We start from the raw sequence: 23745 nt of genomic DNA, 5'->3' as shown, positions 1-23745 counted from the left end.
ATTGTATAATTATTGGATTATTGTAAAAAGATACAAACTAGGAATGTTTTGTCTCCCTTTTTGTTTCCCATGATTTGTAAAGGTTAATATGTATGCTTTTATTGGGGTGATTTCCTTTGAAGACTCATTCTCAGGGCCCCATCTATTTAAGACTTCTTTCCGGTGTTTGTCACCTGGCCTGACTAAGAGGCATGCACTTAAACCTGTTGTCATAGCCAACTGGCTGTACCCCAGGGGTGGCTCTCCATTGGCTTGCTTTCCCACACTTCAGATTCCTCTGATCCTCTGTTACACCATCTTCGAGCCCTCGGCGAGCGGTGGATCTACATGTTTCCATCTTCCTCCAAGGGGTCACCTGGTTTTGTGTCATCCTGGACCTGGAAGTATGAGTCATTCAGTCTTCCTATATGGGCGAAGCCTTGTTATTCATATACACCAAGTTGCCTTTGCTGTGGTTATTCATTGCTTTAGTTTTGCACCAGTGTCTTTTGTTTAGTAAACAAGAAAAAAAGAAAAGATAATCAGTGCAAACACTGAAAGATGTTTAGATAGATTCTAGGACCCAAACTTGTAAACCTTCGGTAGATTTATGGTGAAATTCAAGAAAGTGGTGAGGGACACTTTCTTTCCCTTCTTCTATCAGGCGATGATGTTTGCCAAATCTGGCTCTAAGTGATCTGATAGTGCTTCCTATGTACAGAACGCCACAAGGGCAAGTTAAACAATCAGTGGAACAGTTGTAAAAATCCTTTAGTGTATATGTTTTTATGGACGGTCTTCAGCCTTTGCCCTTTCAGCTTGACAAAGGAGCGTGCTTCTGCCCATAGAGGTCAGCACATGCTCTGAAAAATGAGAATCCAAATTCCACATGGAATCTGCCAGGTTAGTCATTGCCTCCCCCAGCGGGTGTTTCCTGGCATCACTGGCCAGAAGTTTATCTGCATTTCACTATTTTATCCTCTGTATTAACGCTTTCTGTGATTGGTCATGGGACCATCCATGACCCCTCAGTTGATCATAAGTCTTGGCCCTTGTCCTTGTCTTTCCTTTGTCCTCAGGGTGTTCATGTTGTGGGATACCGATCATATATTACCAGCCTGTGTTCTATTGGACAAGATTTAGCTGATAGGTCCACTGTTGCAGGCCTTTGGTTTGATCCTCAACCTCCAGAAAATGTGCATGAACTCTGACTCATCACTTAGAGTACCTAGGTCTTGACCCTTGTCTCCAACATCAAAAATCCTGTCACTCAGATCTCAGACATACATTCTCTTGTCGTGTCATCCGCTCTTTGTTCAGTTTTGTATGAAGGTCCTCAGTATGATGGTGATCTCCTTCAAGGTGGTGCTATATGCCCAGATAATAACATAACACTTACAACACAGCATCATGGCTGTGTGAAAGAAGCATAATTCTCTGGATGCGCCCATCAGCAGAGGCCAGTCACTATCTTTCACGTGGCAGATAAACAATCTGGCATTTCCAGTCCTTGCACCCAGAATAGTTTTGGCACATATACCACAAATGACAGTACTGTATGTGGTGCTTCTTGTGTCAAGATTCAACCACAAGGTGGTAAGTTACATAGTCTGGCTGAAAAAAGACAAAAGTCCATCTAGTTCAACCATTACAAAAAAAAGTTATAATCTAACACCCACAGTTGAACCAGAGGAAGGCAAAAAAAAAAAATCGCAGCAAAGCATGATCCAATTTGCTCCTGCAGGTGCAAACAAATTTCTTCCTGATCCCCCAAGAGGCAATCGGATATTCCCTGGATCAACTTTACCTATAAATGTTAGTATCCAGTTATATTCTGTGTATCTAGGAAAGAATCCAGGCCATTTTTAAAGCAAACTAATGAGCTTGCCAGAACCAACTCTTGAGGGAGTCTATTCCACATTTTCACAGCTCTTACTGTGGAAAAACCTTTCCGTATTTGGAAATTAAATCTTTTTCCTCCAGACGTAAAGAGTGCCCCCTTGTCTTCTGTGATGACCTTAAGATGAATAACTGTACACTGAGTTCACTATATGAACCACTGATGTATTTATACATATTGATTATATTCCCCCTTAATCTCCTCTTCTCAAGAGAATTCATTCAATTCCGTTAATCTTGCCTTATAGCTGAGCTCCTCCATGCCTCTTATCAGTTTGGTTGCCCTTCTCGGTACTTTCTCAAGTTCCCCAATATTCTTTTTGTGAATTGGTGCCCAAAACTGAACTGCATATTCCAGATGAGGTGTTAATGATTTGTACAGGGATAATATGATATCTCTCTCTCTGGAGTCTATACCTCTTTGAATACAAGAGAGGATTTTGCTTGCTTTAGAAACTGCAGCTTGGCATTGCATGCCATTATTAAGCTTGTGATCTACCAAAAACTTCCAGATGCTTCTCCACCATTGATTCCCCCAGTTGTACTCCCCCTAGTATGTATGATGCATGCATATTCTTAGCCCCCAAGTGCATAACCTTACATTTATCAACATTAAACCTCATTTGCCACATAGTTGCCCAATTAAACAGTGCATTGAGGTCAGCTGGTAAGTTGGAGACACCCTTTAAGGACATTATTCCACAGCAAAGCTTGGTGTCATCTGCAAAGACTGAAACTGTATTATTAATCCCAGACCCTATATCGTTTATAAATATATTAAAAAGTAAGAGTCGCAACACTGAACATTGGGGTACACCACTGACAACCCTAGACCATTCAGAGTATGAATCATTAACCACTACTCTCTGAATATGATCTTCTTTTAGCCAGTTGTGTCTCAGTCAAGGGATGCGAGGGCTTTTGCAGATGACCCTGTGGGATCAGTGCTCCCTGATTAGCGTGCCTTTTCACCTTTTTTGTCTGCTTCACTGGATCCAGACTGAATGAGTATCTGTGATACTCATGGCCCCAAACCGGACAGGAAGAACCTGGCATCTTCCGCATATTCTATAACTGTTACCAGACCATCTGAACCCATTAAGAATATATCTTTGTCCTTAATCGCACGTTTTTTTTTTTTTTATCTAATCGTTATCACCTTTACTAGGAGCGTGTTGGAGATGGCTGCCTTATCTTATAGGGAACCCTTCCTGGTTGTGCAAAAGGACAAAGTTGTCCTTCGGTCTAAGTATCCTCCTAACTTGTTAGTATCGTCTTTTCACCTCAATCAGGACAGTGCTTCCTTCTATTTGTCCTACTTTGAAGCACCCTCGGGAGGTGTTGCTTCACTCTCTACATGTGGTTTGAGCTGTTATTCAAGAAAAGATTCTCTTTATGCTTTTGAAGGGTCTCGCAGGGGTCTGCCTGCAATCTCTATCTACTTGCTAGTTGGATCTGTCAGGTTGTGTTTGGGCCTCCTCAGCAAAAGATAATTGCCTCCCTTACTGGTAAAGGGTTCATTCTACTAGATCTGTTGGTGCGTCCCCTGGCTTTTCGGCATCAGGTGTCTGTATTGCAAATTTTTTTTTTTTTTTAACTTTAATTTTTTTATTGAATGTTTACCAGGTTACAATAATAGGCAATGGTTTCGTAATATATTACTGTTTTGTATAAAAAACAATGACACTGTATTAATAGCACTGGGCAGGAAGGGGTCAATGTGAGGAGCGATCAAAGGTTTAACTGTGTCCTGGGAGTGTTTTTACTAGGGGGCGGGGTGTTCTTTACTGTAAGCACACTGATCGGGATGGCTGTACTGTGCACAGCCATCCCGAGCAGTGTGCTCGAGCTGACAGGAAGGAAGATTGTTTATAAACAAAACAATCTTCCTCTCCGTCGGCGATGCTCGGTAATCACGGGGTGCCAGTGGGTAATATTTTGCCCCAAAAATATGTAATTTACTGTGTCCACTAAAATTAAATTTAGTGGGTTTTTTTGTTTTTTTTTTTTTCTCTTGAAAAAGTGTGCAGATATTTGATTTTAAAAATTGCAGCTGCTCCCATTTATTCTACAGGGCCTCTGCTTTCAGAAAATATATATTGCTTGGATTTTTAAGTAGTTTTCTAGCCAAAATGCAGCTTTTTAACGTGTTTGAAGATGAAAAAAAATAGCCCATTTCTTTAGTGGTGCACCGAAATAAAAATTCTGGTGCCGGAACCGAAAATTCAGGATGCACTTAGCCGAAAACCGAAACGGACATTTTTTTTAACAATATATATTTTTTGGAAAAAAATAAACTTTACTGATTAAAAAAAAAACCCACAATATATACCCCAATTTGTTTTGAAAAATGAAAGATGTTAAGATGAGTAAATAGATACACAACATGTCATGCTTTACAATTGCACACGCTCGTGGACTGGTGTCAAACCATTCTACCCATTGGCTTCTGTGCTAATGGGTTTGCAATCTTGACTAGCTACCACTGGATGACTTTAACTGTGCATGTGCTGGATTTCATTTATCTACCACCAAGGGATGATCAGCTGTCTATTCTAAAGAAATGTTCAAACTGGCATAGAGTGTTTTATTGCAGTAAAGACATGGAATGATCCTGCCTACTCACAATTTTTTTTTTTTTTACCTTGTGGTATACTGATGCTCTCTCTGCTATCGTCCTGTGGTCATCAGTCACAACCTATCTTGATTTCCAGTTAAAGCAGAATTAAAAGTTTCCATTCAGGCCAGTACATCTTAGGATTCCTTACTGAGATTCTTGACACGAGAACTGTGCCAGTTTGGTCTGCCCTGTTTTCTAAAGACTTACTTGTTGGGAGTGATTAATGGAGGCCTTTGGCTGTTTTAGGGGCTCTGTTTTCTCTTTATTTCCCCAAGGTTGTGTGTGTTCAAATAGAGCCAAAATACTACTGGGCTTGTCTTTTACCCCCCCCCCCCCCCCCCCCCCACACACACACACACACACACACACAATGTGGTGGTCACCATGCACACTCAGCAGGAGTTGAATTGGGTTCGGAACTTCAAGAAGTCTGCTCTGACCCTGAACAGACACTTGGAATATCTGGGCCTGATTCTTGACTTGGTGCAGGCCAAGATGTTCCTCCCACTGTGCAAGCTACAAAAACTCCGTACTGCTGCTCAGTTATTGTCCTGCAGGTGGTCGTCTTTGCAATTTTGCATGCAGGCTCCTGGGCCTCATGATATCCACCTTTGAGGCAATCCTGTATACGCAGTTCTACATGAGTGTCCTGCAGAAGAAACTCTCATCCAAGTGGGACAAGTCCTCTTTGTCATTAGATAATCCAGATCAACATGGGACAGTCGGTGCTTCCCTCATCTGGTGACTTCTATCTCTATTTCTTCGCGCCAAGAAATCATTTCTTCCTCTACAGTGGATGGTAGTCAAAACAGACACCTGCTTGTCTGGCTGGGGGGGTAGTTCTTGGCGGTCAGCCGAGGGCAGTTGGAATGCCGATGGAGTCTTGGCTACCTATTGATGTTTTGGAGCCATGGGCGATTCATCTGTATCTAACTCATTGGACGGAGCTCCTTCATGGGTGCCAGGTCAGGATCCAGTCAAGTGATGTCACCTATGTGACCTATGTCAATCACCAGGGCAGGATGATTTTGGCTGCGGTGCTGAAGGCCTAACACATTCTCACACGAAACATTGCATTTCTGCTCCCTCCGCTGTTTACATTCCGAACATAGAAAACTGGCAGGCAGGCTAGATCAAGGAGAGTCTTTGCAGGTGGCTTTTTGAATTCTTATTTTTTCCTCTCTGTGGGGTTCTTGGGTGGTGTTGCATGTTCTTCCTCTGGTTACCCACCCCTCAATGAGGCACTGCTTTGGTACATCCCTGCGGTCAAGGAAAAGCTGTGTCAGTCACTCAATGTAAGATAAAAATTGTTTTTTTTGTTACTCGCCAATTAAGCTTTTTAGTAAGGAGCAATTCAACTGAAGGGAATGGAGGCAAACTGAACTCTGTAGACAGCATGTTTTTCATGCCACTATGCAAGGCAAAGCTAACGTTGCTGTGTGTACATCTCCATCCGCTTTCTGTTTTAACAAATGTGAATGATGTTGATTGGCAGTCTGGAAGTGATAAAATGCAACTATGGCTTTAGTCTAGATTCACATTTGTGCATTGTGGGGATGTATGCAAAAAAAGCCACATCCCTTTTGCAGGTGCACATTGGTACCATTCTTAATGGCAGTCCAATGCACATTGCTAACCTATCTGCTTTCGTGCACACACATACTAAGCATTTTTCTGCAGGGCAATTTAAAAATGGATTATGCACTTCCTTTGAGTTTCACTCATAGGGGGCAGCCTATTGAAATGAATGGGCTGCCCTAAACACGATGCGTAAAAATGAGCATGCACCATTTCATTTGCATAAGTTTTAATGGAGCGTTGTGTAACACGCAAAATTGACTCACACCACATCTTTAGGATCAGCAGCAGTAGATGGCCTACAGTTCTAGTTCGCTAGTTTTGCATTCTTGTTTTTATTTATAAGAACCCACAATATTGAGCCCAGTGTGAGTGCTTCACAGCTGAGTGGCAGTAACTAGGCCCCACTGTTGCTGACACTGGAGGGAATAATGTCCCAAGGGCCAGATAAAAGCAAGCAAATGGTCGCATTTTGGAGACCAATGCTAAAGATAAAATGTGGTTGCACAATACAGCTGTTCATCTTTGATTCATGTTTTTACATTTTATTCATCATTCAGTAACTTGTCTTGCGGGATGCAACGTTGGCTCACTGAATTGATCATATCGAGTAACCTTTCTTGCAAATGTTTTTCATTTTAAAAAGAGGGTGTCTTTTAGGCTGCAAAGCATCCGCACTGGATTCCAGATTGTCACCTATTTGATACCGAGATGGATAATGTATTTATACAAGCATATTCCCCAGGTTAACTCTTATAAATTTAATTACATGTTTTTGTTTCAGAAATGTATTGGAACTGCCCTTTTCAAATCTTGTAAACAGTAAAGAAATGGACATGGATCAAAAGACGAACTGTGCAGTGCCACCTGGTGGCTAGAAATTATCTATGCCCCAATTTCTTTTTGTACTGTAATAAAAAAAAACGTATATATCTCCAAATCAAAATTCAGCAGTTACAGAAGGCGCAAGTGTCATAAATAATGTTATCTTAATAACATTAAGGGATAATCAAGTTTAGATTCTGCAGAGCAAAATTATGCTTAATCAGCCAGTTATCTCCATTGTTTTTCAATGGCTACATTGGTAAAGGTCCCAGAACTGCACACCTTCTGTAGCAATTATGAAAAGATTCAACCCTTTTTAATGTATTTAAAATCTTTAAATTTTAAGTGTAACTGGAGAAGAGGTTCATATGTCCATTCTCTATGGAAAAATGGTTACTGAGCCGAATCCTTCCATACTTGTGTCTACCACGCTCCACCTCCTAGACACTGCAGATTACAGTGGGTAGTGTTCAGCAGCGCGGTTAGTGCTGTCAGTCAGAAAGCATTGGGCAGGACTGGGTGTGGTAAGGTGTTGACTGACAAACTACAGGCTTGATGTGAATCAGCAGTGACAGTGCTGATAGTCTTGTGCCTTGCAACTTTTTTTTCCACCCTACTGTAATGCATACAGGCATAAAAGTGGCGATTCTGCCCTAAATTCTGGAACAGTGCAGCATCCTTGCCACACTATCACAGGTAGCTGCACAATGTGAGTGTCTCTGGCAGGCTCAACAGATACTTCAGTCGTAGATATGATTTATGACTGCAGCACATACCTTTTTTAATTTGAAGGCGTATTTCTAATTTAACGTTTTAAGAGAAGCATGCTCCTACTTATCCCGAGTGTGCCAATTTTGACGCCTTTTTTCTTTTTTTTTTTTTGGCTCATGATGTGGTTCTGAGTAGCACTTTCTGATTTTCTGAAATTTTAATGCCGATCTTCAGCCTTTAGTGAAGTATAGTTTTTAACCAAGCTGGTCCAAATAAACTATTACCCTCGCTAACAGTAGCAGCATCTAGAAGCGCTGTATAAACTGTATGTAGCTGTGGCTACATACAGCACTGTGTTCTAGCAGTGGAATGGGAACTTCCCATTCTACTCATGGGACAAAATCAAGTTGAGCTTAGTGCACTCAGTCTTTTCACAGGGAACTTTCTATTCTATGAATAAATACAAAGCTTCCTCCACCTGGCTGGAGATGTGGCAGATGACATCAAAGTCAGACTTGGTCAATCAGATGAAGCTTTGCATTAGTTCATAGAAAACGCAGCTCCTTGTGAAAGGCTGAGCACTACTCAGCCCAGCTCAATTTTGTTCCAGGAGTGGGATAGGAATTTTGTATCCCGCAGCTGGAATACAGCGCAGTATACTGTATGCATCTGAGGCTACATACAGTTTATATAGAGCACACAGCGGCTGCCCCTGTTAGTGAAGGTAATAGTTTTGGTCCAAATTAACTATTGAAACTTTGCTAAAAGTTGGAGATCAGTTTTACAGCATCACTGCGTACAGTAAGTGGCTCTGTGTTCCCACACCAGTCTGGGCAACTTCCATATACTGCCATAGTCAGAATGAGTGCTTCTCTGCCATTCAGGAGAGAAGCCTTGAATCATCCATCTGCATCCCTACCTCAGCCAATCTGAAGGAAAAAAATGTATAAAGCTTGCGAGCTGCTAAAAATAAAAAAGATCACTCCACAAAAACTGTGACAATCAAAACAATTCCTCCAGATGTGCTAAGTTGCACCTATGAAAATTTATATAGTGCTTGAAAACCCAATGCATCAGCAGCTACCCACCTTTTGTAGCTCCTATATATTTCAGCAAAAAGAAACTAATCTTTTCATGCATGAAAAGATTACAGGCCAATCAGAGGAAGCCTGGTATTAATTGATAAAAACACATGGCTTTTCCAGCCCGACTCTTTAACTGCTTACTCTATGTAGCTGATGCTACAACAAGTATGTTACAGCACTGAATGTGGCCGCATCATCATGTAATGGAACTAGTTTGTTTAGGTCAGCAAAACAATTTAAAGAGGTAGAAAAGATGGAATTCTACCTTTTTTAAAAGTGACAACTTTGCTCCACTTACCTTAGCGCGGGGGTCCTATAACTATGGTCTGCGGGCCAGATACGGCCAGCCAAAGACATTTGTCCAGCCAGCCGGAAAAAAATAAATGGGGGGGAGGCGCAAGCCAGCCAACAGCTAGGCTGCTGGCTAGATCCTCAGCTGAGAGGACCCAGCGAACTGCAGCCTGTAAGCCCCAGATTTCACCTGCTGCAGCCAGAGGAGCAACTGGAAAGGACAGTGCATTGCGGTGTCCAGTGTGTCAGTGTACAGTGCATTGCAGTGTCCAGTGTATCAGAGCACAGTGCATTGCGGTGTCCAGTGTATCAGTGTACAGCGCATTGCAATGTACAGTGTCCAGTGTATCAGTGTACAGCGCATTGCAGTGTACAGTGTCCAGTGTATCAGTGTACAGCGCATTGCAGTGTACAGTGTCCAGTGTATCAGTGTACAGCGCATTGCGGTGTCCAGTGTATCAGTGTACAGCGCATTGCGGTGTCCAGTGTATCAGCGTACAGCTCATTGCGGTGTCCAGTGTATCAGCGTACAGCGCATTGCGGTGTCCAGTGTATCAGCGTACAGCGCATTGCTGTGTCCAGTGTATCAGCGTACAGCGCATTGCTGTGTCCAGTGTATCAGTGTACAGCGCATTGCTGTGTCCAGTGTATCAGCGTACAGCGCATTGCTGTGTCCAGTGTATCAGCGTACAGCGCATTGCGGTGTCCAGTGTATCAGCGTACAGCGCATTGCGGTGTCCAGTGTATCAGCGTACAGCGCATTGCGGTGTCCAGTGTATCAGCGTACAGCGCATTGCGGTGTCCAGTGTATCAGCGTACAGCGCATTGCGGTGTCCAGTGTATCAGCGTACAGCGCATTGCGGTGTCCAGTGTATCAGCGTACAGCGCATTGCGGTGTCCAGTGTATCAGCGTACAGCGCATTGCGGTGTCCAGTGTATCAGCGTACAGCGCATTGCGGTGTCCAGTGTATCAGCGTACAGCGCATTGCGGTGTCCAGTGTATCAGCGTACAGCGGTGTCCAGTGTATCAGCGTACAGCGCATTGCGGTGTCATGTGCATTAGTGCACAGTGCATGGCGGTGTCAAGTGCATTGGTGTGCAGTGCACAGTGCATGGCGGTGTCAAGTGCGTTGGTGTGCAGTGCACAGTGCATGGCGGTGTCAAGTGCGTTGGTGTACAGTGCATGGCGGTGTCAAGTGCGTTGGTGTGCAGTGTCAAGGGCATTAGTTTACAGTACATGGCAGTGTCAAGTGCGTTGGTGTACAGTGCATTTTAAATATTGTATTTTTTTTTGCACTACAAATAAGATATGTGCATAGGAATTTGTTCATTTTTCAAACTATAGTCCAGCCCCCCAACATTGTGAAGGTCCATGAACTGGCCCGTTTAAAAAGTTTGAGGACCCCTGCCTTAGAGGGCAACACCAGCCATTGTTTCCCTGTTTCTCATTCACTGTAGTACCTTCAAAAAGGGATCCTGTTCCCTCCCAGTTATTCGTATAATAAAATTCTCAGTCAGTGAGTGCCTTATATCTTAACCGTTTCCCGCCCGGCCTATGGCCAGATGGCGGCCGGGCGAGCACCTCGTCCCTCCGGGTGGACGCCATATGGCGTCCTTTCAGGCATGCTCAGTGCGCCTGCCAGCAGAGCCGCCCATCCTGTCACCGGCCGTGTACCTCGGACACGGCCGATGACAGATCTGTGTGCCGGCCCCGTTGCCAGTACCTTGTGACCTGCTGTGACCAATCACAGCAGGTCATATTACAGTTGTATACAATGGATTGGTTCCTTTCATGCCATCCATTGTATACAAGTGTGTCTAGCTGTGAATGGTCACAGAGATCACATGCACAAGCCGGGCCAATCACAGCCCAGCTGTGCCATGTGATTAGCTGTGGCCAAATCACAGCTAAGCACAAAAAAAAAAAAAACCCTGCATGAATCGGTCATTTAGGTAAATGCTCGCTTATAGCAAAGTAATTCTTTGCTATAAGCAAATTGTGTAAAAAAAAAACTTACCACTTCCCCAAAGTAGTAAAATATTACTATGGTAACATTATACTACTTTGGTCATAGTGAAATATGAAAAAAAAATTAATAAATAAAAAAAAAATAGTTTTAAAAATATATTTTTTTTTTTTCCTACTGTCACCGTTCAGTGTCCCTGATCACCGCCATGCCAGTTATTGACGGTGCTGTACTGAACTGGTGACAGTCTGTAAAAAAAAAAAAAAAAAAATAGTGAAAATCATTTTTTTTATTCATTTCCGAAAAATTCTGACAAAAAAATTGCAACTTCAAAAAACTCGTCATGCCTGTTATGAAATATGTCGGACTGTCTATTTTTTTAATAATACTAATTTGGGTTATTTGCACCAAAGGCATGTAGTAGAATACATTTTGGCCTAAATTTATGAAGAACAATTATTTATTTGCAAACTTTTATAACAGAAATAAAGAAAAACATGTTTTGTTTTTTTTTTTCAAAATGTTTGGTCTTTTTTTGTTAATTTAGCAAAAAATAAAAACCCCGGTGGTGATTAAATACCGCTAAAAGAAAGGTCTAGTTGTGTGAAGAAAATGATAAAATTTTAGTTTGGGTACAGTGTTGCATGACCGCGCAATTGTCATTCAAAATGTGAGAGCACTGAAACCTGAAAATTGGCCTGGGCAGGAAGGGGGTAAAAGTGCCCTGTATGGAAGTGGTTAAGCGCATAGCAATGGTCCACATTTCAAAATCCTATAAATTTCTACTTTGTATTTGCTATTTCTACCATACTCCTAGCAATCTGAAGAACCTCACAAATTTACTTCCTCACACCTATTCATTATGTCCTGTGAGTAGTCACTGCTGTGTCACACATTTTGCATAGTCTGCTTTTAGAGGTGCTGAGAAAGGTTTAACTCCTTCCCTCTGCTGCCGTCCAGGCCCTTTAAATAGATCATAATGCCAGGTGGTGGAGGTAGGCATTCCGATCATGTGACCGCTGTGATTGGCTGTCACAGCAGTCACATGATCGAAATCTCCCAATCACAAGTATGCATCAGGATCTTTGTCAGTTCAGTTACTGTGCTGTTTACATATAGACGCAGATATGCAGCCACTCGCCATTAAAGGCCACCTACCGAGGGGGCCGCCAATATGCGTGCGGCTGGCAGCAAGAGGTCAAGGAGGCAGGGTCAGTACAATAATCACTGCTTACAGGCAGCAAGATGCCATGAGATTTGCAGTCCTCAGAAATTCAAAGTAAATAGCAGAGGAAAAGCTGCAAAGCATGCCAGGAATCCGGAAAGTTGTGGAAAAAGTTGACCAGCAAATAGGCAGCACTCACTACATGAAAGGAGATTTTCCCAAGTAAGCTTCTATTGGATTGTCAATAGAACTTTTGTATTACAATGCTGATGTTATAAAATGAGCATGTATGCTGTGACCATAGATTTCCTTTCATTTTTAGGTTTTTCCACTGATCCTTCAATATAGGGTAACCCTAACAATTTACATACAGGCATTTTTTGTTGTACCATGTGACCTTGTAAGTTGATCTCACTGAGCATAGCATGGAGGAAAGATTGGATAGGATAGATAAGCAGATCAGTGAAAGTGAGTTTAAGCATTTTTGGAATTTATCTAGTCATCCCATAGATATTGGTAGATAAAAGCTGCTTTACAGCCTTCACACAGTGTAGCGCATGTTTAATTATGTTGTGCATGTTTTTATTTTGTCTAGGAATCTTGGCAAGAATGGTCTATCAAACAGTAGCATTTTACTGGACAAGTGCCCCCCACCAAGACCACCTCCGCCTCCTTATCCACCGTTACCAACAGATAAATTAAATCCACCCACACCTAGCATTTATGTGAGTATGGAAATATGCTTAAATGTGAAGTAACACCATTGGCTTATGGACTGTATTGGTTTCAAATACTAAGCAAGTGATGTGCACCAGATGTAAGCTAAGGGTGCTGTCCCCTGGAAGGTACTATACAGGGCCACAAAGCACCTTTTCTTCCAAATGCTTGTTGCTCCTCAGTAGAGAGTGACAGTGCAGTACCTGGAATAACTTCAAACTTCTGGGTAAGCAAAATTAGTAACAACCCCTCTTTCAGCTAAGGTGATGATAAAGGTACACTGTAACAGCAAACCTGAAATTGTTGGTGCTAGAACAGATGAAGACAAAGATATCAAAGGAGATGCGTCTGTTTCACTTGCTTTGGATAATGGGTCAAGGCACAATTTGTCGACTTTTCTGATTGGTGTTCCTGGGATCTATGTTTAAAAGCACTTGTAAAAGAATTGATTTGTAGTGGTGAAGGTATAATTGTTTGTTTTTGTTGCTTTCTAAGTCCTTGACAAATACCAGCTCATTGTGAAACTGTCACATGGCTTTATGTGGTAACACTTAAGTAGCCAATAGATGATGCAATTTTCTTTCCTCCCACCATGGGAATCTCTCCCGCAGCGCTATTGTGTTCTGCAGCAGAGAGCTTTCAATGATGATAGAACACAATGTTCACTGCTGCTAGCTATAGCCACCGGCAGTGATCACATGCAAAAAAAAAAAATCTGACAGTCTGGTTGTGCTGAAGTCGATCAATGGATCAACTACAGTATTTATTTAATACATGTACTTATAGCTCTGTCAATTTATGCAGTGCTATATATATATATATATATATATATATATATATATATATATATATATATATATATATATATATATATATATATATATATATATCAGGGCTTAAAATTTCAAGTCCTGAGCTACTAGCAGGCCTTAAGAGTTACTCACCACCAGTTGCCCCACCCAACCGCTACCCTGCTATGCCCCTAATCCCTCCCCTAAACATGCCCTCGTAAGTTCTCATTAAATGACACTTTTAAATGTTTTATGCCGAATACAGTTACAGAATTAAATATATACCCTCCTTCACCCCCCATAGCCATGTCCTCTACCTTCTTTAAAAAAAAAAAGAAAGGAGGGTGAGAGACGGGGTTAGAGAAAAAGAGGGGGGGAGGAAGGGGCAAAAAAGGGGGGTGATTGGTATTTATGCTACTCAGTTATGGCACCATCCCCCCCATTATTTGAGGTTATAATGAGCACACAACCCCCCTCTTAGAACACATGGTCTCCATTATGGTACAATACATACAATACAGAACACACACAGGGCCCCCTACTACATAAAGTGAATACAGAGCCCCCACCCCACACACACACAAACACGCACGCATACACAGACACACACACACACACACACACGCGTACACGTCTCCCCTCTGGCTCTCTCAGCCTGCCGCACTCTGTTTCTAAGCACTCCGGTCACAGACAGTTCTCCCCTTTCCTCCCACTGTTACATGCGGAGTTCTCACCAGTCTGTGGATTCTCCTCCTCCTTGGGCTCTGTCAGTCACTCTCTTCTCTCACCGGACTGGACTCTTAGAACGCTTGCACAATCCACCCTGCTGCCCCTCCCCATCCTTTCAGGAGCCTGTCATAGGACCTCCTAAGGACTCTGGGCCCTTGGGTAGTGTGTGAGTAATTAATGCCTGAAAGCTTATTCCGCCTCTGGTGCCGGCACCCCGCTCCATATCCATCGGCTGTTTGATTGATCTGGCCCTCGCCCCCATGTTATTTCCACTCGCGAAATGCGAGCAGGCGAGTGGAAATTTTAAGGCCTGTATATATAGAATGTACATTCATATCAGTCCCTAACCCTGAAGGAGCGTATAATCTAATCTTCATGCATGTTCATACTAGGGCAAATTTAGACAGGAACCAATTAACCTACCAGCATGTCTTTGGAGTGTGCGAGGAAACCCACGCAGGCACAGGAAGAACATGCAAACTCTAGGCAGGTGGTTCCTTGGTTGGAGTTCAAACCAATGACCCTAGTACTGCCAGGCGGAAGTTCTAACCATTTAGCCACTGTCCTGCACCATACAACTAGCGTGCCCATAAATGGACCGAATTTCAGCCTGTCCCTGCTGCACTGGCCAAGATTTGTTCCAGCTTTCATACTGGCTTTGAGCCTTAACATATTAGTCATTGTCCCACTAATTTAAGTACAAAGTATAATGTATTTTTATTTTTTCTCACTCGCATTTAATTAGATGTGCTCAGCATGGTGTAAATCCATCCACTACTAGAACAATGAAACATAATGGCTAAATTGATACTTCAGTGTAACCTCCCTACAGTCTACAATCCCCTAAATGGATTTCCTGCTCCTGTGCTAAGATGTATCAGGATCTTAAAGCGGAGTTCCACTCACTCTGTAAAAAAAAAAAATGTCAGCAGCTACAAGATCTGTAGCTGCTGACTAAAAAAAAAACAGCCACTCGCCTGTCCCACGATCCCGCATTGCCCCCATCGCAAACCCGTTTCACCGGCCATCTTGTATTCCAGGTGCCGGCATCTTCAGTGTGTGCACCCGGCTGTGACAGCTTGCGGCTTCACAGCCGGGTGCCCACTGCGCATGCGCAAGTAGCGCTGCGCTTCCTGAATGGCCTCGTCGTCTTCTGAAACCTGTCACATGTCCCACAAGACTTCGGGGAGGAAGGGTAGGAGGACAACTTCCGTTTCTGATCGCCTAGACGATCGGAGCGGATACCTGTCAAATTCGGTACCCATTATCCCCCCCCCCCCCCCTTCCCGCTCCCCAAAGGTGCCAATCCTTAATGGGGAGGGAGGGACCCATCTTTAAAGCAGAACTTCCCCTTTTGGGTGGAACTCCGCTTTAAAACAACATCATGATCCCCCTGTAGTAATGATATGCATGCATGTGCTCAGCAACACCCATGTCTAAACACAGGTGCAAATGCAGGACAAATTTTGAGCTTGTGCATCTACATCTACAAGTTGTTAACCTGTCTGCCACTTGGGTTTGTTAGACAGCATTTGGTGCATGGAACGGCACCATAAAATGTGATTGCATTGTTGTTACTACCAGAAAAAGGTGGGTTGAACAAGATATTCATATAAAAGAACCCAACTTCTTGAGCATGTGAAAGGCAATTAAAAGAAACTGTGAGTCAGAGCATCTCAGAAGCTCCTAAAAACCATATTGTGTTTGCCTTAATTTTGGGTCTGAACCTCATCTATGGATGCCCTAGGTAGGTTGTCAGTTTTATTTTATGTTTTATGTGTTTCTTACAGTTGGAGAATAAGCGAGATGCTTTCTTCCCACCTCTGCATCAGTTCTGCACAAATCCAAACAATCCTGTCACTGTTATCCGTGGCCTTGCTGGAGCACTTAAACTAGGTTTGTTTGTCTTGTCATGTAAGCACGTTGAAAGGCAATTTGTTAATCATTGTTTTCTTTTTAATATCTGTAGTTAAAATGGTTTCCACTTGTATTGATAGATCTTGGATTATTCTCTACTAAAACACTGGTTGAAGCAAATACAGAGCATATTGTTGAAGTGAGGACGCAATTATTACAGCCTTCAGACGAAAACTGGGACCCCACTGGAACAAAGAAAATTTGGCGTTGTGAGAGTAGTCACTCACATACTACCATTGCAAAATATGCACAGTACCAAGCTGCTTCATTCCAGGAGTCATTAAGAGTTAGTAACACTTTTCTTGCTTTTGGATTTGTTTAGAGAAACAGAGTCTAGTTCTTAACCACTTGCCCTCCAGAGGAATTACCCACCTTCCTGACCAGGCCATTTTTTGCGATACAGCACTGTTACTTTATTTAAAAAAAAAAAAAAAAACGCCCCAAAAGCCTGTCCTGGGAGTGGTATATCTGCTTATGCCAAAACCCCCAATATACATAACAGGGGGGAGGTGCATCCAAACACTACAAAGAAAGCCCCCCACAAAAGGATAGAGCACCTCAAGGCTTATAAATAGCATATATTTATTCCGGATGTAACAGTGAAAACATTACATAGATCAGTGCAGGTATCCCATCCATCTCCTACACCCTCCCAAACACACCTCCCCGTGCCAACCCGCCCAGGAGTCCCACCCAGCCTACCCTACCCTCACGGATCACCCCCAACACCCAAAGAACCCACAATCTGGTTCTGCAGGGATCCTATTGCAAATCGTAGAACGTTTTCCTGGGCTGGCCTATGGGTTTTTTGTGTTTAGTCAAAATGTGACACATATGCAATATATGATTTATAATACACGTCTGACACAGAGATTAAATTTGGAATTAAATGTCCTATTCACAACTTTGAAAACATGTTTGTACAATTAAGTAAATGTTTTGTATTTGTATGCTTTCTCAAGGAGGAGAATGAGAAAAAAAGCCACCACAGAGATCACTCAGACAGTGAATCCACATCCTCAGACAAGTGAGTAGAAATTTATATGGGTGTCCTAATTAAAGGTATCCTTTTGCTGTTCAGTGATATTCTTCTGATCTTGCAGAGTTTAATTTTGTTGAGCCTTTAGTCTGCCCTGTTAGGGCAGTTAAATGGAGATTTTTTAAGACATTTTGTGTCTTCATTTCTGTGTCAGACCATTTACCAACATTTGAGATCTTCTGTTAGCTATTGTTAAAACATTTGTTACATCATAATCAACACAAATTGGGCTCCATGTTGTCAGAACTTAAAAAGTAATGGCAGTGACTTCATAAATGTGAATTTAAGTAAAGTGATACTAAACACACACTTTAATTTGCATTATCCCTTCTCTTTCTGTATGTGGATGATGGCACTGTAATTATCTTAATAACAAAAAAACGAAGTACCTTGATTCCTAACCGATAAACAGCTATCTCATGACCCAGCTCTTTCCCAGCCTGTCTGTAGGGAAATAGTGGCAGGAGGACCTTCTAGTCCTCTGCTGCTGGTCACATGTTCAAAGTAAAAAAAAAACAAAAACCTTTGCAATATAAAGTAAAAATAAATATTTAATATCAATAAACTTTTTTAAATTGTTATACAAATATTTTCTAAACAAAATTTTATTTTTTGGCAATAACCTGGTGTGGGTGGATTTCTGCCAGTCTCAGGCTGGTGCCATGCCCCTCCAGCCTATGTCTTAGAATAACAGGAAGGTGAAATCTCCATCAATCAAGATGTCATACCCCACCCCCATTGTGTTTAGCTGGCTAGTTGGTATGGAGGAGGAGGGAGTGGGCTGTCATTTACCAGAGTATATACGCCCACATGTGTGATTCTATAGTCACATAAGCTGCTCAGATGTGATAGGGAGGAAATGTTCAGGGTAGAAAATACACTGAAAACAGAGCATGTACACTAGCTGCCAATATTGTACTGCAAAATTCCCAGTTGCATTAGGGATATTGACAGGAGGAGATATTGAACCGCAGGATCAGTCAGGTGTTTTGCAGAATGCATAAAATGAATCGCATAGTGAGTATGACCAACATGTGATACAGCATTTGATAGTTTTTAATAATGTGGGTTTATTGACACTTTAATGGTTGATTGCCAGCATAATAATGTGTGTACTAGGATAGGTTCAGGTCATTCTTAATAATAAAAATATTTGATCTGAAGTATTGATCAATTAAAATATATATCCTCTTCCCCACATTGTAATCATATACTCACCATATCTTTTAGTATATCATAAAGCAGAACAGAAAGAAGTTTTAAAGTTTTTTGTTTTTTAGTCCTCCGTTATGTATTTGCTTGGACTGTTATACAGCATGCAGGCTACAATAAAGCCTATGTTTAGTAAAAAAATAAATAAATACAAAATCATCAGCAATGAAAAACATTCTATGAATGGTGAGGGCAGACCTTGCATTCATCTGTCCATCCTCCATTCATAAAGCACTTTTCACTGATGGAAGCGATAGTACAGCTTATATGAGTGGGGGTGGAAGGGAGAGGCATTTGTACTCTTGACTGAATACCTATGACAGGTCCTCAGCTCTATTCACCCCACAGCACTGGAAGATCACAGCTAAGGGGGAAGGCATGGGGGGTAAAGGACTTCGGATTTCAATTACAACAGCAGCCCCAGAGACACTTCTTATTGAATGCAAGTACTGTCCCTTGTGCTGATTTTTTGTTTTGTTTTTTTAATCTAAACTTGGACTTTTAACTATTCTGAATTTGCTTTCATTAATACAGTCTCCTTTCTTTTCTTAGCTCTGGTAGAAAGAGAAGAGGCCCTTTCAAAACCATTAAATTTGGGACCAACATTGACTTGTCTGATGAAAGAAAGTATGTATGTTTAAATGTATATTTTGTGCTGTTTAAGTATTACATTTTGAGCAGGTTTTGTTTTTTGTCATTACTGTTTTTTGCAATAAAAAATAAAAACTGTTAGGACTAGGAACCTGCCATGAAAGAAATAAGGAAGCTTTTCATTGCTGACTTTTTCTTTTAAGGCACAAACTCTGAGGCTGTCAACCTTATCCTTCAGGACCTTTTCTAAGATATGGGCGCTCCCGTTGCAGACTGTTTTTTGAAGGTGCATGCTGTCATCTTTATTTACATGGCAAGTTTCTGACCTGAAACAAGCATGTGCTTATTGGGTCCTAAACGCCTGAAAAATATGTTCATGTTTTGGGTCAGTGACTTACTTGCTAGCAAAGCAAGTACAAGGCTTTCCTTGTCCTGACAAATTCTTAGAAGTTAGAATAGTGCCTCAGAGGTAATCTGGCCTAAAGCTGAACTTTAGTTAACCGTAAGGAAAATTGCTAGGATGTGATTTTTTTTTAATCTTTTGTTTTTAACTTCTTTTTTATGCTAAAAAAAAACCCCTTTCCCATCTCGCCTAGCAATTTTAATAGTTCATATTGCCTTCAGTGGAGTGTGCGCTCTGCCTTATTTCCAGTGACAAGGCCAATGTAATGATTGCCCATATGCACAGAAGTTTGATCAGAATTGGCTAATAAGTGGCAGGGGAGGGAGGCCAGAAACCCAGAAAAGGCGACGCAAAGGATGCCAGTTCTGGCAAACAGAACACATAGGGACAGTTCTCATGGCTGGACTAGGAGAAAAGCTTTAAAGCCAAACCCCGGAAAGCATCTGTATACACTAGAGTCCTGCCATGCAGAGAATTACAAGAGCAGTTATCAAGGGAAATTTTATTACCTATTCTAATTACATTTTACAATACTTTTATACCTTTATTGAGTTTATTAAATTAATACATAAATTATTTTTTATGTTTTTCTTTGCTGAGGCCAACTTTCAGAGGTAAATGGCATTCGTGAGCATTCACATATGCAGTGTACAGTAGATCAACTGAAATGACTACTGTTTGAGCAGTTATATAAAGAAGAGAAGAAAGTAAAAAAAAAGATGCATAAGGTGACAGAGTGCGAACAAGAAGAAAAAAATGTTAAAGAAGTAGATACGCTTATGCAAACAAGTCATTCAAGTGGGAGCAATTGTAGAATTGATAGGTGATTAAGGAGATTTATACAGAGGCTCTAGAAATCCAGCAGAGACCTGTCACTGACCTGGATATTTCAAAATGAGGAAAACAAACCAGTGAAATCCTATTGTTAAAATGTTAAGAATATGCAAAGATATGTACAGTTGAGCTAATATTTACTTAAAGTGTACCTGTGGTTTTTCCCCTTGCTGCTAAATGGAGCAGCAAGGGAATAGAGGGAAGGGGGAAGTATGTACTCCTAGCAAAGGGGGATCAAAGAGAGCCTGTTGCTTTGCCCTACATAAGGTTTGCTTGGTACCGGCTCCCAAAACTACATTTTGGTCCTTTTCATGGGTGGCCTTATTGACCAGTTGGGAGGCAGTGGATACTGTAAGGTCAAGAAAGGCAGAGATGATACCTTTAATGGTTTGTACTGTACAATTTCTTTTTTCATTTTATCTTCACTGATGGTAACCTTTTTTTGTTTATTTTCATCATATGCTATGCATTTATTTCAACATATGTTTTAATCTCCAAGGTTTGTGACAGGTTTAATTGAAAGATCTAGCAGATACAGATAAAAGCTTGTATACATGAACTGGCTGAACTGTCCGTATATCCCGTTTGTGTGTACTGCTGTCTGTTCAATTTGAGTCAGTCATTCGGCTGGCTTCTGTTGAATGGTGCTGCTGGAAAACCAGTATTCAATCAATGAATGCAGCGCTGATCAATGTGTTTTGACTGGGGGGTGGGGAGTCCCCACTGTCAGAAATGCAATAGAGCAGCAGTGGAGATCTCTGCATCCATATCGCTGTGTTTTGATGCAGGGGTCTGTGAATTTTTTCATTCAACACAGTAGCTGAATGAAAAAAAATAAAACTCACTGTGTATATACCCTGCCTAAGAGAAGAGGCTATTCTTAATCTTATAGTACAGAACACAGCCAACATATTCATACAGCAGGGGTTACAGGCTCATACAACTAAGTGACTGGACAAGCTTTTTAGGACACACCACCTGGGACACCTCTGCTATAAGCCTACTCCACTCTGTAAGTCTTTTTTGCTAGTGTCTGAAGGTGCCCTCATCTTCTTCTCCTTACCAGAGAAACCAGCTTCACTGGTTTATTAAATTACAAAATGTATGTGCTGCATCCAAACAATAAGTATAGAAAACTAATAAAGATAAATTGGCAGCTACCTCATAAAATATAAAAATGCAATGTCAAATCAGTAGCAATGGAGTGCTTATTTAAAATGTGCAAATATAAACATGTTAAAATAACAGAACATCACACAGCATCCATCATAAAATATCTACAAATCTTTGATTAGACACCCAAGGTACAAATGAAAATCTTCCTGCCACTGTTGTGCTGAAAAAGTGGAAATCAAAAATATCCAGTGATTAACCCATAGGAGAGCAGCTCACAGTCACAATCAACCCCAAGATTACTGAAAGGTCTGAAATTTTTTTTTTTTAATCATCCACATACAAATCCGGATTATGGATGGATGTATCAAGATGAAAATTCCACATGCATGAAAGAGGCTAACAATAGTGAAGTACCACTTAAAAAGGGTTTTTTTTTTTTTGGTTTTTTTTTATTAAAAAAATAAAAGTTTACCCTAACAGGCAGCATGTCATAAATACCTCAAAACGTTATGGCTCACACTCTGGCACCACAAACAAGGCAACTCCGGCAGCTCAAAAGCATCCAAGCTTGATGACGACCCTGGAAACCCACCCAAAACATTAGTTTTGTCTGAATGACTTTCTCAGGGGCTGTTTCCTTTTCAATGAAGATGTCTGCTTGATGCCTCCTATGAGGCAGTACCTTTCACCTGATCCCACTCAAGAAGTCTCAGACTAAATATTCTGTCAACATGGAAAACACAAGATCTACAGGTTCTCCCATCCACCCAATAAAAAACATGTTTGTACTGGTAGATAATCACTTCAACTCTACCAATAGGAAAATCTTTCTTTCCCTGCAATTGGAACATTTTTTCAAAAGACACAAGTCTGTCAGGCTGGGAAGGATTCTTCCAGTTTGACCGTTCAAGTAACATGATCAAGAGAAGAGACCAAACTCTCCATCAACTTGAGCAGTCAGTTGTCCCTCTTTAGCACAGGGACTCACTTCTTTAGGGACATCCAGTTCGAGATCAGTCAGACAGTGCCCCCACAGTGGCTTATATCAATCTTTAAGGGAGCACAATATCATAAGCAGAAAGTCACTGTCAGTCCACTTCCCAGGAATGGGCAACTGGTAGGTGAATTATCTCTGCCACCACTACTTGGATCAAGGGGAATGGTCTCTTCAGCCAGATGTGTTCAGTCTATACCAAAAAAAAGGGGTCTCCAGATGTTGACATCCCATGCTTCAGATATAACATGCTACCTCTGTTTGTATCCAGAGAACAAGGATGTTCTAAATCTGTCTTTGGGTTAGTTTTCCCCTGACCTCAGTTCAGTAGAATCTATGCCTTCCCATCACTAACCATTCTGTCTCACCAGCTCCACAAAATAGAGTGAGAGGAAGATGGTGATTCTACTGGCCCAGAACTTGGTACATAGACATACTCTAACTTCTTGCAGACGACCCCTGGCCTCTTCCCAACAGGTCAGATCTGCTATCTCAAGACCTTTTATACCATCCTGCTTCAGGCATGATTGTTGAAACCCAGGTCTTAAAAGTATAGAGGGGTTTCTGAGTCTGCGAAGACCTTGCTGAAAGCAAGAAAAGTTATATTTAGGAAGATTTATTATGTTATCTGTAAATTTTGCTTTACCTGGTGTTGACACAGTCAGTGTCAGTCCCAGACGTTACTGTCTCTTGCATTCTGGCCTTCCTGCAAACAGGTCTTGACCAGAATCTAGCTCTTAGCTCCCATAAAGGATAGGTATCTGTTTTATCAATCTTTTTTTCAAAGGCCTTTGACTTCACATTCTTATGTAAAAACCTATATTCTAGATTTTTAACATGGCAGGCCCCCTTTGAAGAACCCACTGCTTTCCTGGTATCTTAATTTTGGTTCTGCCTTGCACCCTTTGATCCCATCACAGATAGTACATTAGATCCTTGCCAGCCAGAGTGCCTTTTTTTGGTTTCCATCATGTGTGACAAATATGTCTTTGAACTGCTGACCCTTTCCTGCAGAGTATTTCCCCATACTTCACAATCACAAGGTTGTAATACACCCAAGACTTTTCTTTTTTCTAAAGGTGGTTTCAGTGTTCCATCTCAGTGAGGAAATTTTTCTGCCATCCTTGTGTCCTGCTCCTAAGCATCCAAAGGAAGACTCTCTACATTGCCTGGAAGTAGTCCGAGCCGTTAGTGTGCCTAAAAGCTACTGCATCCATTAGACAAACTGATTTCCTATGTGTCCTTTCCTTCGGACTTTGCAAGGGGACTGGAGTCCTTAACT

The 23745-nt window shown here is 41.6% G+C and overlaps 1 protein-coding gene across 11 annotated transcripts in view; it reads left to right on the top strand.

The window, feature by feature from the left end:
* KDM6A (lysine demethylase 6A) overlaps positions 1–23745 on the top strand; it is a 212446-nt gene that overhangs the window by 149516 nt on the left and 39185 nt on the right. For all 11 annotated transcript variants that reach the window (XM_089665149.1, XM_089665148.1, XM_089665146.1 and 8 more), the window contains 5 exons: positions 12716–12845; positions 16148–16253; positions 16355–16560; positions 17237–17301; positions 19078–19152. In XM_089665149.1, the coding sequence (XP_089521275.1) occupies positions 12716–12845; positions 16148–16253; positions 16355–16560; positions 17237–17301; positions 19078–19152 (582 nt within the window). The remainder of the gene's footprint in view (positions 1–12715; positions 12846–16147; positions 16254–16354; positions 16561–17236; positions 17302–19077; positions 19153–23745) is intronic.

Source organism: Staurois parvus, unplaced genomic scaffold, assembly GCF_062004578.1.
Source record: "Staurois parvus isolate SC_StPar_1 unplaced genomic scaffold, SC_StPar_1.0 ptg002140l, whole genome shotgun sequence".
NCBI lineage: Eukaryota > Metazoa > Chordata > Amphibia > Anura > Ranidae > Staurois > Staurois parvus.
The sequence above is the reverse complement of the archived record's forward strand: the minus strand, read 5'-3'. Positions and strand labels throughout refer to the sequence as shown.